General features: G+C 49.1%; 1 protein-coding gene across 1 annotated transcript in view; it reads right to left on the bottom strand.

The window, feature by feature from the left end:
- Positions 1 to 571: 571 nt before the first annotated feature.
- The window catches only part of AATF (apoptosis antagonizing transcription factor), a 105,360-nt gene continuing 89,827 nt past the window's right edge, over positions 572 to 16,104 (bottom strand). The window contains exon 12 of the mRNA XM_024572915.3: positions 572 to 3,226. Within this exon, the coding sequence (XP_024428683.2) occupies positions 3,163 to 3,226 (64 nt within the window). The 3' untranslated portion in view covers positions 572 to 3,162. The remainder of the gene's footprint in view (positions 3,227 to 16,104) is intronic.

Genomic DNA, 16,104 nt, shown 5'->3' with positions numbered 1-16,104 from the left:
TCAGCTGGAGGTGGACGCAGCCTGCTGCTGAACGGGTTGGAGGGGCCTGCCCTGGTGTTCTGCGGGCTCGCTGGGTTTCCAAACGCTGACTAAGCGATCTGGGATGTGACTCTGGAGAGAGCGGCTGGGAGGAAGGTGAACCCACATACAGCAAGCGAGCCCCACCTGAGATCCCCGGACAGAGGCACTGGGAGGAGCCAGAGCATGAGAACCAGAGGGGAGAGAGGGGAGCAAACCAGATGTGGAGCAGCCAGAAGCAGAAAACAGAGGGGGGGCGGAGATGATGGTGTCACTTTCGACTTATCCGCCATCTTTCATGGGAGCATCTCCAAGCACTTTCCAGGTGGCAGCTCTTTAATCCCCCCAGAGCAGGGTGCTGATTCGAAGGGTTCCCTGGGGAGCAAGAAACAGACCCCAGGGCCAGGCTCCACTCTCAGCCCCACCGAGGGCAAGTGAGACGGGCACAAGGGCCTAACACAGCCTCCGCGAAGCACCCCGAGAGCCTTCAAAATACTCAAGGTCTTTCACTTGGTTCACTTTGTTCCTAAAAACATATGCCAAAAAATAGTAATAATTTTAAAAAATAAACAAGTTTTATGCCCAAATATTTCCCTGTAACATTATTCATAATAGCAAATAATTAACAATTTACATGTTCAGCGACAGGGGATTTGGTTAAGTACTGAAGGTACACGCTCCAAATGGAATTGTTAGTTAGCAATTAAAATACTTAAATATCTGCTAAAACATGGAAATAACCTTTTACTGTACTCTTCACATTAAAATGCAGAGCAGACCATGCACCACTAGCTCTCAACTGGCGGTGCGCGTGCTTAGGTGGAGGGCGGATGGCAGGCACGGTCACGTGGGTGTTGTTTTTACTGATTTTAGAGGGTAAGTAAAAAATTTTGAACAGTCCAAAAGTAGCAAAAACCAAGCCTTCCACCCTCCTGCTGGGGGAGACAGGCCACCCCCTCCACCCCGAGGAGGGCTGTGCAGAGAAATGTGCATCTGGGGGGGGGGGGTGTGGGGGGAATGACAGCCGAGTCTTACTGTCATTTGTTCCTTCTACTTCCCTGCAATTAATTTTTAACGTAAAATGAATGAAGCAAGAAACCAGCCTTATTTTCTCTGTCCTGAAGGGAGAGGCCCAGCGCCCGCTCCCAGCTCCTAGCCCTCGTGGGAACCTGGGCTGGGTGTTCAGTGTGGCCGGCCCCCGCCTCCCTGTACTGGGGAGGGCTTCAGGGCCTGCGGTTTATGAGTGTCAGGCGTGAAGTCGTCAGCTGGGCAAAAAGAAAATAGGCAAACTCCACACAAAAGGGAGGAATCCTTCCGTCAACACTGAAAAAGGGCTCTGGATTGAAACTCTTGATAACGGTTCTCAAATCATTTAAAAATAAGCATTAGCTACCAAAATATAAAGTATTAGTTTTATTAAAATGCAAATCAATCAACTAATCTGTCTTTCTAGTAACAGTTGAATTGCAGTATCCATGTCAATTAAAATAGTTTCCAATTTATTCTTGGCTGGAAGGAGGGTGGTCTTCTGAATTTTAAAATGCAAGCCTCCCTTTACTGAAAATTCTGTCCGTTCTTTCTCATCTCTCCTGATTTTAATTCATTTTTAATTAAACAGGTTGGACTCCAAATATTGCGAAGTACCTGTTTAAATCTTTTTCTTCATCAAATAAAGAGTGACTATAACAAAGGCCCTCTCCTCTAAGGAAGCACTGGTTGGCACGAAGCTCCCTGGCGTCCAGTGTGAACAGGCCACTCACTTGCCGATCCAGTGTGAATCACCCGGAATCCTCGGGCTAGATGGACAGGCTTGCGTGTCCTATATTTTTAAAGTGATCATTTTGCAGACAATAAGTGTGGGGGAACTCGTCTATTTCTGTTGATTGATCTTTGGGGTAACTGGAGACACACTGAAAATTAAACATTTCCCTGACAGCCGAACCCAAGAGGTAACTACAGAGACAAGAAAAACAAATCACCGAGTTCCAAGGTCCAATTAACATGAGGGGGGAAGACACCCCCGCCGCACCCTGAGCTCAGCAGACACACGGATGCTGGCAGGAAACCGCGCAGCAGATCACACTCAGGACTGCCTGCACCCCAAGCCCGGCCACAGGTGCGGTGCAGCGGTCTCCAGACCCCGAGTCAATGACAGGTGGGATTCCTGGGCACAGAGATCTGTCACTTGGTTCTGACATTTTAAAACAGTATCAAAATCTGACTTAAAAACAATGACTAGTTATTAAATGCAACTGCACTCAATTGCCTGGATGCAACATTTGTTCTCTAATTACGTTGCTTTAAATAAAGATTTGGGCAAGGCCCCTAGGAGATGGTCAGTCTCAGTGCTGGTCCGCAGACATTACTGATGCAAGATAATCCCCACTGCACACTGACCACAGCAGGCCAATAAATCCCCCTTATGGGGATTTAATTTCCAGCTTGTGACCTTTGGATGAAAAACAAGTGAATCATTTCCTCCTGCTAGATTTACACCAGACCTAATCTAAATAACGTGATTTAGGAATGGAGAGAATGGAAAAGGACTCTGGAGGAACCTTTATGGGTGAAAAGAAAAAACAAAGATGAAGTCAGAGATCTGTATTTAGCAACAAACTGGCAAATACTTCTAAGTGACAAAGTCTCTGGGGCATTAACTCAGAGGTTTTTGGGCGGCCGGCCCCTCAGAGCCATGAGAGCTTGGGAGGCGCCATCCACCCAGACGATTCCATGAGGTTCACACTGTAAAGAGGAGGCCATTTAGCTGGGGACAGAATGAGAACCCTCCCAATGAGCCTGCCCCTGCCCCCGCCCCACAGGAGCTCCCAAACAGACTTCTTGTTGCTTAAGCAAGCGTGGGGGCAGGAAGAGTGCTCTTTATTTGTGGTGGTTACAGGACACGGGGCGGTGGGGCCCTTCCAGTACTAGGTCCCTGCAGACACAGACACTGGATCCCAGGCTTCCTGGGACTCGTTCCGCACGTGCTCTGAACAGCGCACCTTCCCAGGAGTCTGCCGACTCGCTGACCCCACCGGCCGACGAGTTCCTCCACTTGGGGCTGGATGCACGGCCTGCCTGGCCGGGGCACCCCCGGGTGTCGGGAGGCCCTGCCTCAAGGCCTTGTGGCAAGAAAGACCGGCGCTGTCACTGCCGGCAGCCTTCGTCAGGAGGGCTCAGTTGGCCAAAAAGAGATCGATATAACTCTGTTCTGGAAGACAAAGAAAACGAATTGGTTAACACACTGGTTAACTTTTCAAGGTTAAAAAAAGAACTAAGAATCTGGGTAATACCCTAATCTGTTTGTTTGATTGAAAACACAGCCATGCAATTAAAAATGCATCCCACAGTTCTTATTCACAAATAGAAAGGGAGAAACCTGGAAGCCGCCAATCAAATAGTAAAACATGTAAATAGTGCAGTGTGGCTGGACACCCGTCTCTAGGGAATGAGTTTTCCGTAAGTTCCCCTTTACACACAGGCTCTTCAAGTAAGAAAACAAGATGGAATATTTTAATAGGATGGATGAGACTGCCACGCGATGAGGATTCAATCAGATGTGGGATGTAGGGGGATATAATTTAGTTTTCATACATTTTCTTGGACTTGGCAGTACTTGAAAAACAATGAAAATGACCCAGCAACAAGACTCCAATTACTGTCACACATGCAGCCGTTCCACAGTAGAACTGTAACGCTGCAGCCAAGGGGGGGCCCCCAATAGGGATTTGTAATGGGGTCCAGAACTCGGGGTGTTCAGGAAATATTAGAAAAAATATATATATGATGTCCTCACCCCCACCAGTCTGAGCTGGGGGAAGGGGCACATGGAGCAGGGCCATTGAGAGCTGCTTTGTACAGCAACAGCTTTTCAGCTAACCTCTGGCACGGTCATTTAACACATCTATAACCTTTAACTAGGTTCATAGATATGTTATAGCTGTGGCCATGCTTTGAGCCAGGGGGATGGGAGTGACTTCGACCCAGGATGTAACTGGGAAGCAACTCCCCCTGGTTACAGCGCCTGCGTGAGAGCCTGGAGAAGATTGGCTCCACACCACAGGGCCACAACTGCTTGGACTTACTATGGCAGCCCAGTAAAGCTGGAAGAGTACAGGAATGCTGGCAGGTGTAACTGATCGTGGGAGGAGTTGGAAATGGGGCTACAGAGGAAGACTGGCGCGGGGATTTAAACCCAGGCACAGCAGCTATACTGGGGAGGACCACGCGGCTTTGGGATGCTCCCTTTTGCCAAGTGGCTTAGGCAGCAGGAGAGACTTTGCCTGGAAGCAAAGGGGAGAAAGGACTCTCGCTGGTGGGCCATGAGAAGGTGCTACAGGGCTCTGGATTAACTAGAGATCGTAGCAGCAACACAGCTGATGATGCTGGAACCAAGGGGCTGCCTGAACCACGGACTTCTAGTCCTGTTCCTGAGATACGGTACCCCGGACTGGGCAGAGGGAAAGGACTGTTTGCGTCTGTGGGTATTCTAAAGAACTTCCATATTTTAATGAAGATATTAAGTCATTACTCTAAGTCTGTATAACTTTTAAATAAATAATTCCTTTCCTTTTCCCCAATCTCTGGCATTGAGAGACGTCTTTCCTCTGGTGGCGGGCAAAGCAAACCTAGTAGGTTGGGGGGAAGCCTCAGAGAAAAGGGGGTTCCCTTTTGATAATAGTATATCGTTCAACCTCCTCCCCCGCCCCCTGCCCCCGGTCTGTTCTATAACAGAACCACGGCCTCCCTCACTCCCCTGGCCTTTTTTCTGTTCTCAATCTAATAAATAACTTGATTGGCTAATTTATTATTTCTAAAACTGGGGTTTGATGTTATGAAAACCACAGTATGCCAGGGTCTTGAGTCCTTGGAAGTGAAGGACCACTTCTGACCTCTGTGTATCGAATGCAACAGGCGCTCAGCCACCTGGCCGAAGCCGTGTGAAGGCCCAGGGGGTCTATAGACGACGGGGTCGGGGGAGTATCCTCCTGTCACTGCGACAGCAGCTCTAGGACACCCTCCTCCGTGGAGAGAAAACGGAGTCTCCGAGCACAGGGAGATGAGAAACCACGAGGGTCCGAGCAGGTGAGACCCACCAGGGAGGTGGACTGCGGAGGGCACGGCCACCTGCGGCAGGCGGCTGTCTGTGGGCAGGCTGGCGCGGCCCTCGGGGGAGGGGCGGGCACGCACGGACCAAGGCCCCAGCCGGGTCAGCAGCCCCAGAACAAAGCTGTGCCTGCTGTTTTACCAAATACTATTACCCAAAGGACCTCCCCTTTTTCTGTTCTGTATTTTCAAGATCTAACCATAAAATACAGCCTGCCACTCTAGTTAGGAACACAGGCTTTTAAAAGTGCTCTCATTATCTGAAAGTCATCATCAGCAAAGCTGACTTTCAAAATAAAACAGAAAACCACCCTTCAAACAGCTGTTTTGGTTCAGCCAGACTTTAACATAAAAACGTATTAGTCTGTTTTTGAAGTCACCCCGCTATAGTTGCGGTAAGAATAGAGGTACTATAATTAGAAAATCCAGCAACAGGAATAATGTATTAAAACTTTTTTAAAAGAAAAAAAATCTTGCAAAAGAAACTGCAGAAGCCAAGAATGCACACTAACCTTATCCTGAGGACCACAGGGCCGACAGGGAAAGTGCGGGCCAGAACACAGTGGGTCTCCAACACGGCCACAGGGGCACCGTCACCCTGAGGACGGGCCCCAGGAGACAGGTTCAGCCTGAGCTCCGTCCTCTCTTTCGTTCCTCTGCTACCTCCAGCCCCCAGACAAGCAGCCCACAATGGTGGAAGGCAGCTTCGTACTACATGCAAATGAGAGGCAGGCGACCTCCATTGCAGGAGCTTCCGAATCACCAGCTCCATGGCATAAGCAACAGCACGGCGCTGCCCAGGCTTCCCTTCATCACGCCACGGCCCGCCATCGGCCTGCCCGCAAGCAGTCTCTCCAGCCATCTCACCACAAAACTGAAGGGCACGGCGGGGGGGCCTCCATGACACAGAGGACAGTAGGACTGCAAGGCTGCCGCACCGGACAGGGGGGAACACAGAGGCCGGCACCACCTGGCCTTTGCAGTCACACCCTTCCCACCTGGCCGAGCCTGCCTGCACCAGCCCCATCGTTCCTGCCCGCAAGTGCTCCACTCGGCGCCCCAACCACAGAGAAACGCCTGGGCCGGGCAGCGGTTACTGTCTGCAGCAGTGTTCATGAGCCGGGCAGAGTGACGTGCTGAGACCCACGTTCTTCTGACAGAGCGTCGTTTCACACTCAGGTGGGCAGGGCTGACAAACATGCGGCTGTTCGTGGCAGAGCGACTTGGAAAGCTAAGTGGTCTGGGCTCTTAAAGTATTTTTACAGAGAGCGGGAGAATACGAGCAAGGGATTATTCCCATCTGAAAGTCCCCCAGTAATTCTAACTCCCCGCCTTCCTCACCCACCACCACAACCAGGGACTGCTGGTACCTTCAAAGCTGCTCCTCCAGGCCTCCACCTCTGGCCAAGAATGCAGCCAGAGACTCCTAGCCGACTTCTGGCTCCTCCTTCTCTCCCCTCCCCATTCCCCTCACCCAGCCCCACAGTACAGACAGACAAAGCAGACCCTCCCCAGGTCCCGGAGCAACACGAGGATGAAGCCCCCGCCCTCTCTCCACCCTAAGCCAACTACTCAGCACCACCACCCCCGCCCCACACAGGCTCCAGGCTGGCTGACCTCCCACCTGCTGACCAGGTGCCCGCCCGCCCAGGCAGAGCTGGGGAACCAGGACCACGAAGGGTGGAGTCTGGGGTCCTGGTCCTTCTCGTCTCTGCACTCTGCATGTCCCAACAGAATTTTAAAAACCATGCAGCTCCTCACACGTTTTTAAGTTTACATATAAACTTTATCAATAAACTTAATGACCACAAAGGACACAATTACCAAAATACTGTGAACACTGATCTTTAAAATACAGCGCTTAGGCCCCTTCTGTAATACACGCGATGAGATCCACGTGCCGTAGTGATCGGTGCCCGTCATCACTCATTTACGTAGCACCTAAACAAACCCCAAGTTGAAAATTTCGCAGCATCTTTTTCCTTTTAAATGTGTATTTCCACTTGACTTTTCCCTGGAGATTTTGGTCCTAACATAATTGTTTTATGCTTGAAAGTCTTTTATTAATCACCCTATCATACTTCTTGGCCTCAAAAATAAGTATGTAAATTGAAACACTTTTTGAAATTTAAAAAGTTGAAAAAAAAATATTTTAATTTCTTCAGACCGTCAGGCTCTAATTAAAAAAATTACCTTTGCATTGTGTTATCATTATAATTATTATTAGGATATAACATATACACAATAACAATACAATAAAATATAATTCTGGTAAAAATTTAAAGTACAGAGATAAGTAAGACATTACTGGACATGCATCTCTCGGTGAGACAGGGGAGGCTTTCCCCCCTCCACTCGCGTGCCCGTGGGGGCACTGTTTATTGCTGGAGTGAAAGAGGGTTCAGCTCCGACTGTATTCCCGTCTGTGGTTTTGTTGGACTAAGTGCTGAGAGACCACGTCACATAAACAAGTAGCTAGGAACGAGAGAGGTTTGTTAGAGCAACGCCATTCAATTAATTCTTTCTGAGTTATACACCAAAATAAAATTTTAAAAAATCACACAGTGACCTGCTACCAAAAATTAGTTTTGATGGTCTACCAGATAACGACTCCATCAACTCCTACAAATTCTTTAGAACTAAAGGCCTGGGAATCCTCCAGCCGCAGGGACCTGTTGCCCAGCCCTGTCGCCGCAGTTCTCAACCGGCACCGATACCCTGAGACGTCCCCCTATGTAGTGTCCTGGAGGCTTCCCCACTGCAGGGTGACGCCCTGGGTCAGGGTGAGGAGGGGCCTGAGGCGGCTCTGTGTCCTGTGGGCGAGGACGGCTGCGACAGGTAGGTAAAAAGAACCTCAGCCCCAGCACAGGTGCGCTTGCAGACACATCGAGCATGTCAACCTTCCCCCGGGAAGCCCTTACCACCCCTGGATGCAGACCGCCCTGTAGGGTGCGCTGAGCTTTGCCCCAAACCCAGACAGGTGCTAGATGCGGTGCCACTGTGCAGGGCAAGGGAGAAACACCTGAAAAGAAACAGAATGTGTCCACAACCCTTGCCCCATCCCAAGGAAAACAAACCTAAAGATAAAAGGAGGCACCAAAAAGCCACCATGGGACAGGGTCAGACTGCCTTCTGCGGCCAGGACCCCTGCCCCTGCAGTGTCCCCACACATGGGGACCTGGCCTGGCAGAGAGGCCCAGCCATCAATCCTTCAGTTTTAGCCTCGTCTCCGTCGGCATCTCCGGGGTAAGTGTGCGGCTAACCACTGGAGGTCCCCTTGGGGCTGCGCATAATGAACTTCTTTTCTTTCTTTTATTTTTTTAAATACATAATTCCTCGTCTCTACCAGATTAAGAATCAAGATTTGAATCTCTGAGCTGAAGTGCCTCCCCCCCTTTGTAGGCCCTTCCCCCATACTCTTGGCCTCAATGGCCAGTGGGTATGTCCCTTGTAGAAAGTGTATTAATGGTGGTATCACAAAGGGGAACAACCTACAGAGTCATTAGCAGGATTTGGACCTAAGGTAGAAGGTCCATAGCAGGGGCCCTTCCTTGAATTAAAATTTAACTTACCCTTTATTGCAACCTACAAAAGCAAGTAATGAGCACTAACATTTTTATTTCTTTTAAACTGTCATTTAGGCTGTAGAGGGGATAATTACCTATCTCTGGTGTAGTAAGATTTTATAACCCTTAGTGAGGCATTTTCTAATTTAATATTTTTACTATATTATCATAAAACCTGTTTCTGGGAAAAAAATGATCATGGATTAGCAGCCATTTTCCATAAAGACAGAGCGTGTGTATGTGTGTGTGTGTGTGTGTGTGTGTGTGAGTGAGTGTGTGTGTGTGGATTTGGCTTATTTATTACGTGATTCTTCTGAAGAGACTTCAAGTGTGTACAGTCTTGCTGGCTGTGAAACGCAATCCCTTCAGAGGCAGGCTGTACGCCGTCCTGAACAGAACGGTACCGGCGTGTGGAGTCATGTGGCCCCCAGACACAGGGGCCCAAACGAGTTCCCTTCAGCTCCACGGCAGCGCCCCTCACCGACTGCAACCCAGACCAGCATCTTTCAGTTACTGGGCGAGCGGTACGAGCACATTAGCCTGGACAGGATCTGTGCGCGGCTTTCAACCTGCTAGGCCGGTCGTTTGCATCTGGCAGGCTGACGGGACCAGGCCGGCTGCACACCAGGCCACCGCACACCCCTAGCTCCTTTGGCCAGAAACCCCCAAGCCTCCAAGATATCCCCGAGCTGCACCTACCGTCCCTGTGGCCAAAGGAAGGTGACAGCAGATACAGCAGCAATGCCACTGTTCCCTGAAGAAACCTGTGCAGCCGCCAAAAGTGCATCATAATCCCCGAGCAAGCAGTATATGCAGGAGTTCTGAACAGGCTTCCAAATTTGCCAGAGGAGACAATATCACTGCTTTCCTACTTAAAATTGTACACATATGGTGCCCTTCATTAATTTGAAATTGCTCGTTTGCTACGCCAGTGGGGGAGGGGCGTCCCCCTAAATGTACCAGACACATCCCAGCAGGCATCCCGGCTCTTCTTCCTGCCTAACCCGCCCGTCCTGTAGGCCGAGGAGGCTCGTGCTGCACACGGAAGTGGTGCAGCATTGCTCCTGCTTAACTCAGTCCCTCCCTCAGACACACAGGTAAGAATCAAGGGACGATGGGACACACAAGGGGGAGGTGAGACAAAGGGTTGCGACCCCTACGCTGCTCATGTCTAGAAGAATCCCGATCGAATCCGGATCCTTATGAGACGGGAGGACACAGCCGGGGCGGAAACTCACACAGACCGGCACGGTCGCTGACGGCAGATATGTTTCTAAAAGTTACCGGTGACGTTACTGATGAGTGCCTTCTTTACACGCCTGTGTTCTCCAACAGCTTGCTTATGAGTGCTGTGGAAGCTTCTAAATATGCCTCAGATTTGTATGGCCTTTGGCCTCTAAGTATAACACAAAGGTATCATAGATTCCTAAAGTACAGCTGAACGTCCATGCAAACTGTTAGATGGCGTGGAGGGCTACAAAGACACGACGGGTGAGCACCTCTCTCACCTGGGGCGTAGGAATGACAGAGCAGAAGCCGAGCAGGGAAGGTGACTAAGCGCAGCCGCTGGAGGACAGCCCGCACCACTCGGAGAGACTCCGAACGTCCCTCCTCACGCTGCTCCCAGCTCCGCTGTTGAGACCCGGGCCCTCGTCCCTGCGGAGCCAGGAGAGGGACGAGGCTGACTGCTCTTCCTTGTGGTAGCACTTCAACTACTTGATGTCTTTCCCTGCCTGAGTCTGTTCTTTTCTAGTAAAATCAAACAGTTCGGCCCTTTCGTGCCATGACAAAGTGGGAGTTCTCCTGCCATCCTGACGGAACTAACGGGGAGGCCCCTATGCTGAGCCAATCCCGAAGTGGCCGGGCGGCCCGGGTCGTCCGAGCAGGACTCGACGCTGCTGTGTTCTCAACACCTACTTCTCCGGCCCCCACAGGGCTCCCAGTCCCTTCCGACCTGCCCACCAACGTGCCCAGCGTTCCAAACGTCAACTGAAAAGGTACCTTGTCAATGATCACCGGTCACCTGCTACTGACACTAAATGAAGTGATCCTCCCAACCTGAACCCCAACTACCTGAATGCTCTGTGGTCTGCTCCCCGAAATGCCAGGGACACAATCTTTCATGTACTCTTTCATTCCTTCTGCTTCCTCTGACCCAGCCCATTCTCTCCTGTATCAGTGACTCCACAGGAGAGAGGAAGGGGTTTGAGAAATGTTTCTATGACCTAAAAGGGGAAATATATTGATCCAAACGGCAGGCAATTGCCCTGTGCTCCCTGGGGGCGTGTGGCAGGCAGCAGTGGGGTCAGAGGAGCACACGGGAATGTGGTCTTTCGGGAAGACTGGGTTGTTGGGAAGGCCATCCCAGGGAGGAGACAGACAGAGCTCTTACAGGGAGGGAGTGTCATTTAGTCAGAATGACACACAAATTACGAGAGTAGAAAACTTAGAACTCCCGAATGCTGCTGAACGGTCAGCACTTAACCCTCACTCTCCTCCCAACCTCCCCCAGCAACAAAAAGTGCATCACAGGCTTCTTTCTCTGAAATCTAATCTCAATCTCGTAACACAAAACAAAACACACATAAAACAAAGAAATTGGATGAAAAGAAAAGAAAGCAAGCTTTCCTTACCTAGGGCTTATTTCTTAACAGGATCAAGTTAGCAAGTACCGGTGACCTGGGAGGATGCTCGTTTACCACTAATTACCTACAGCCGGAAACAAGGCAAATCTCCCATCAGACACCGGCTGAACTCTTCAGCTCCACAGCAGCCAGGCCGCAGCTTCCCAAATCTGCCACAAGGTGGCAGTACACGACGCACTTCTGGGCAGACCCAGCACCCAGCCGGGCTCCCAGCAAACTGCGCCCATAAATTACCTAGCATGTCTGCTCTCATCACCTTCCTTCCCACTGCTTGAAGGAGACTCTAGAAGGTCTGTTCCAATTCGCTCTTTTGGTCAGGTCAGAACTAGGTCCTTCAAGCCTCTGCAAATGCTTTTAGCCCCACAGCTTTAAATTACACATGGTGACATGTGGCCTCTGGCCTGTCCCCTAAAGATCAGACAGACCGAAGATTTATAAATGTTCGAAGAAGCAGGTTCAGGCCCCAAACAAAGGAACTGAAAGGCTGGGGAAAGGAAGGAGAGGGAAGAGGAGTAGATGTGAGGAGGGAAGGAAGGAAGGAGAGGTAAATTGGTAAGGTTTTCTCCTCACTTATGCTCCCTCCTGGTTCCCAAATCAGTTACAAATTCACTCCACTTGAACAAAGGAAGAAAAATTCTTGAAACTTCTATCTTGAAACTTCCAATAGCAAGACTTTCGAATTCTTTTAAAGAAAAATAATTCACTTTGGTGGACGTGCAAAAAAACCAAACGAAAACAGGGGTGGGGTGAGCAGAAGCACTCTTTAGACAAAGGGGGTATCACCTTCTCTCCTGCACATTAATATTCCACATTCCTGGGATGATTCCCACTTTCACAGTTTGACTGTTTTATAACAGATTTGATGCGAGAGAAGACAAATGGCCTCACAAAGGAGAGACGACAAATCATCTCACCGCTTTTAGCAGGGTTTTCTCTTTATTTTTATTTATTTTTATTCTGTGGCTGCACTACAGAGCTCTCTGCCTTGCTGGAGATGTTTAATATTAACGTCAAGCCACCGTGATCCTGGCAATAGAGTTGGCCGGTGTTGTGTTTACGGTTTTGTGACTGCTGGCTTCAGGAAGATGAAGCTCCTTGTTCAAACAGCAGCCCCTCTAACAGCTCCTGTTAAAAGCCAGGGGATGCTTCACTGCTTGGACGTGAATCACTTCCTCCAACTGCACGGAGGTGAGACTGACACTCAAGTTACATTTGTATCCCTATCAAGGCTGCTGCCCAACGACCTAAGGCCTGGGAGGGGGCGCAGCAGGTAACACATCTCTCAGCTCCAGTTTAAGGGGTCCGAACACTCAGAAATTAGTGCAGTATTTACTGTCAACCCCCAGAGTTCCAGCAAGCAATTCTAGTATTTCTAGTAATAAGTGGGATTCATTTTTCTTAAAAACCCAGCACCGATCCAAACATAAAAGAAGCAAGGACCCAGCAAACTCACACAGGGCAGCGACTCTGCGATGCCACGTCACAGGCTCCGGCCAGCCACGGGACCGGGAGGCAGGTACTTGTAACTGGGGGCCAACTGCCCCACACTCCTCCCACTAGGGTGCAAGGGTCTTGTGTTCTCCCTGTTTGTCCTTTTTATCTTCCTCCTGGCCAGGAGCATATGCCTTCTCCCAGGCTCTGTTCTCACCACCTTCTCTGCCAACACCCTGCCCTGGAATCTGACCCGCGCTCTCAGCTCTAACATCTCTGTGCAAAGGACAGAGCTCCCTCCTCCTCACCAGACACCGCAATCTACCCGCTGGCCCTGAAAGGCTAATCTGTCACCTCAACTAGCATATCTGTTTATAATGGTGCAAGTTCTTTGTTAATCGTGTCTCACACTTAACTGTTTAATGCCAGGAAGCTACAAACAGAGTTACAGGAATCAATACTACATTTTCTCATTAACAAGTAAAATCCACCCAGAGATAGGGCTCTTGTTTAGACAGTTTACTTATATTAATTGATAAAAATACAAGTTGATACCCTTCATCTGTCAGCCTGTGTGGTTTTTAACAGTACTCTTCAAAGAACTTCCCCCTCTCCTCTGTAAATCAGAAAGCAATTTGGAAGAAAGGGAGATCTGTCCCAGACATCTGCTAGGCCAACTTCCCCGGGCAAGTTTACTGTCCAGGATTCAGCTGCTTGGTCATCTCTCCAGACTCAGTTCACCAACTAGTCACTGAAGTCAGGAAGCGGTCGACCTCAGCCAGTTACATGACCGGCTTTGAAAAGCCTGCCTGCTCAGTGCAAAATGAGTAGTTTGCATTTCTGCCCCTGAAAGCTGGTGAATCTGTTGTGCTGCATAGCCGTGCCTCCCCTGCAGGACCTAGGTGGGTGAGGAGGTGGAATGCTGCCAAGTACGTGTAGGAGAAAATGTGTATTGATTTCTTCTTTCTTATAAAGGAGCACAAAGCATTGAAGAACAATTGCTCGTCTTTGCAGCATTTCACATTCCTCACGAGACAAAAGGCCCAACCCCCAGCAGCCTCTGAGAAGCTGAAAGGGGAACGGCACAGAGTGGGGTCTCCTGAGTGTCCGTGGCCACCACGCTGTCCGGCTCCACTGCTAGGACTCCAAACACCCCGGACCACAAACGCTTCCTCTGCTTCTGATCAAGTAATTTCCCTCAATTTCCCTCTCTGGGCTGATGTTTCCTCATCTATATTGGAGAAGAAAGAGCTTTCAGTCCTATTTACCTTTAAGTGGAGGTGCCCAGAGGGTAAAAGAGTTAATGTTTATAAAGTGTTCTGCTCCCCAGAGGGAGACAATGGATAAAACACAAGGTGTGGTTATGGCTCATTCAAGACCTCATTTCCAGGGTAGTTATAATAGCTTCCCTTTACAAATGCTGGCTACCCAGCACCTTGAACTCAAGGTACAATGAGTACAAAAGGATATTTAGATACCCTTTATCTAAATATCCTTTTTTGGTTTGACACTTAATACCGACACTAAAAGTAACAAAAGGTAACCAGGGACTATTATGCCTTGTTAATGCACATAGAGAATCCATTCAAGGCTGTTTTCTTCTTAAACCGAACAAAACCTGCAGGCAGTCCAAAACACAGAGGCCTGTCTGTAGTCCCCATGTTTCCACCAAAAATTTGTAAAAGGGCCACAAGACACCACGCGGTATACATACTATAGCCAGGACGGGCAGGGGAAAGCCTATGGTATGACAACAAAGTTTATGGCACACACTCTTAGAAGTGACAGAAATACAAGGGTGTTCATGAAAGATCTTTTCCCAGAGTTCGTACATACCCCGCAAAAATGACTTCAAAGACTCTCTAGGTAAAGAGTTGGGAATGTGAAGTCCCAAATCCGGACTCTTCAGTTCTGGGGCTTTCCCAAGATGGCCACGAGTGAAAAAATCGTGGAGCTGGGACTCAAGTAATGTGATACCCCAGTGCGGGAACATCAGCCACAAGTAATTAGGACACAACCTGGTGGTGAGTGCTGCACATAATGAGGACACATGCAAAGCGCTACGGGAGCAGAGGAGAGTATGTTACAGGAGCTCGATGATTTGGAGAGGTTTCAGTGAAAGAGGCAAGAAACCATTGCCCATCCGTCTTACAGGACTGTTTGCAAAAATAATCTTACCAGCAAACTGTGAGCAGACTTACCAGCTGAGACCTTTACAGACATTTCAGACAGAAGACCTATGGCCAACTTGTTTAGGTTTGTACAAACATGGGTATGTCTGTGCTGCACGAGAAGGGACATGATGTAATACATACAAACACATGCAAAAACATGTATTTTATTTACTTAAATAATTATCCATACAGATTAATTTAAAACAGTCCCTCTCAGAAACAAACAAAAAAAGTTAAAAAGAACATCTCATTCTCAAGAATCTAATGAGCAAGAAGGTCTATTTTCACTTTATAGGGAGGAAAACGAAGGCCCACGGAGAAGACCTCTTCGGGGCGACATAGCACTTGAGGGCCAGGGTGTACTGTACACTCAAGCATCCTGAATCAGTCCTCTAGCTTAGGGAAGGCTGTCAGCAACTGCGAAAAGACCTTAAATAAATTGTTTTGCAAGTAATACCTGTGTTACAAAACTGCTATGTAATAAGGCAAGATATGCCTGAAAGATGGTACAGGCGTACCTCCTTTCACTGCACCTCACAGACGCTGCGCTTTACCCCCGAAGGCCAGACTGCCCGAGAGCACAATGACCACGGCCCTTGCTTAACTGGGGTGGTCTGGAACCACCCCAAAGGGCCTTCGGGGTGTGCCTCGGTATTAACCAGAATGTATGAGCATAAAACCACGATGAGCCAAATACAAGACTGCAGTAAACATGCATACTACTTTGACTTATAAGTTAAGCATTCTTAGCAAGAAAAAAAAAAACTAATAGATGCTTTTGTGAACTGTGGAAAATGCTGTTAGAGAAAAACAAACAAAACAGGGGTTCAAGGAAGAAAAAGCCCCTCACTCAGTGGGAGGTGGGGAATCCTAAAAGCCTCCCAGGAGAGGCTGGGGTTGGCCAAGGACTCTGACCGTGGCAACAGGAGAGACTGAGGTGTGGCAGGGTCAGAGGATACTCCAGGTCAAGCGAGCAGAATTAAGAGACACAAGTGGGCAGAGTGTGGAGTGTGTTCCGGAGATGGCTCAAAGGGGGTGCTCCCTGAAACAGGCGATGGAGGGAGAAAGGGAGCAAGAGGACTTTGCACTGTGGGCCTTGAGTGGCAGGTTCAAGAGTACAGCTTTTATTCTATGGACAGCGAAGAGCAACTTGCTTTAAGTGGTATT

This window comes from Desmodus rotundus, chromosome 9 (assembly GCF_022682495.2).
Source record: "Desmodus rotundus isolate HL8 chromosome 9, HLdesRot8A.1, whole genome shotgun sequence".
Lineage (NCBI taxonomy): Eukaryota > Metazoa > Chordata > Mammalia > Chiroptera > Phyllostomidae > Desmodus > Desmodus rotundus.
The sequence above is the reverse complement of the archived record's forward strand: the minus strand, read 5'-3'. Positions and strand labels throughout refer to the sequence as shown.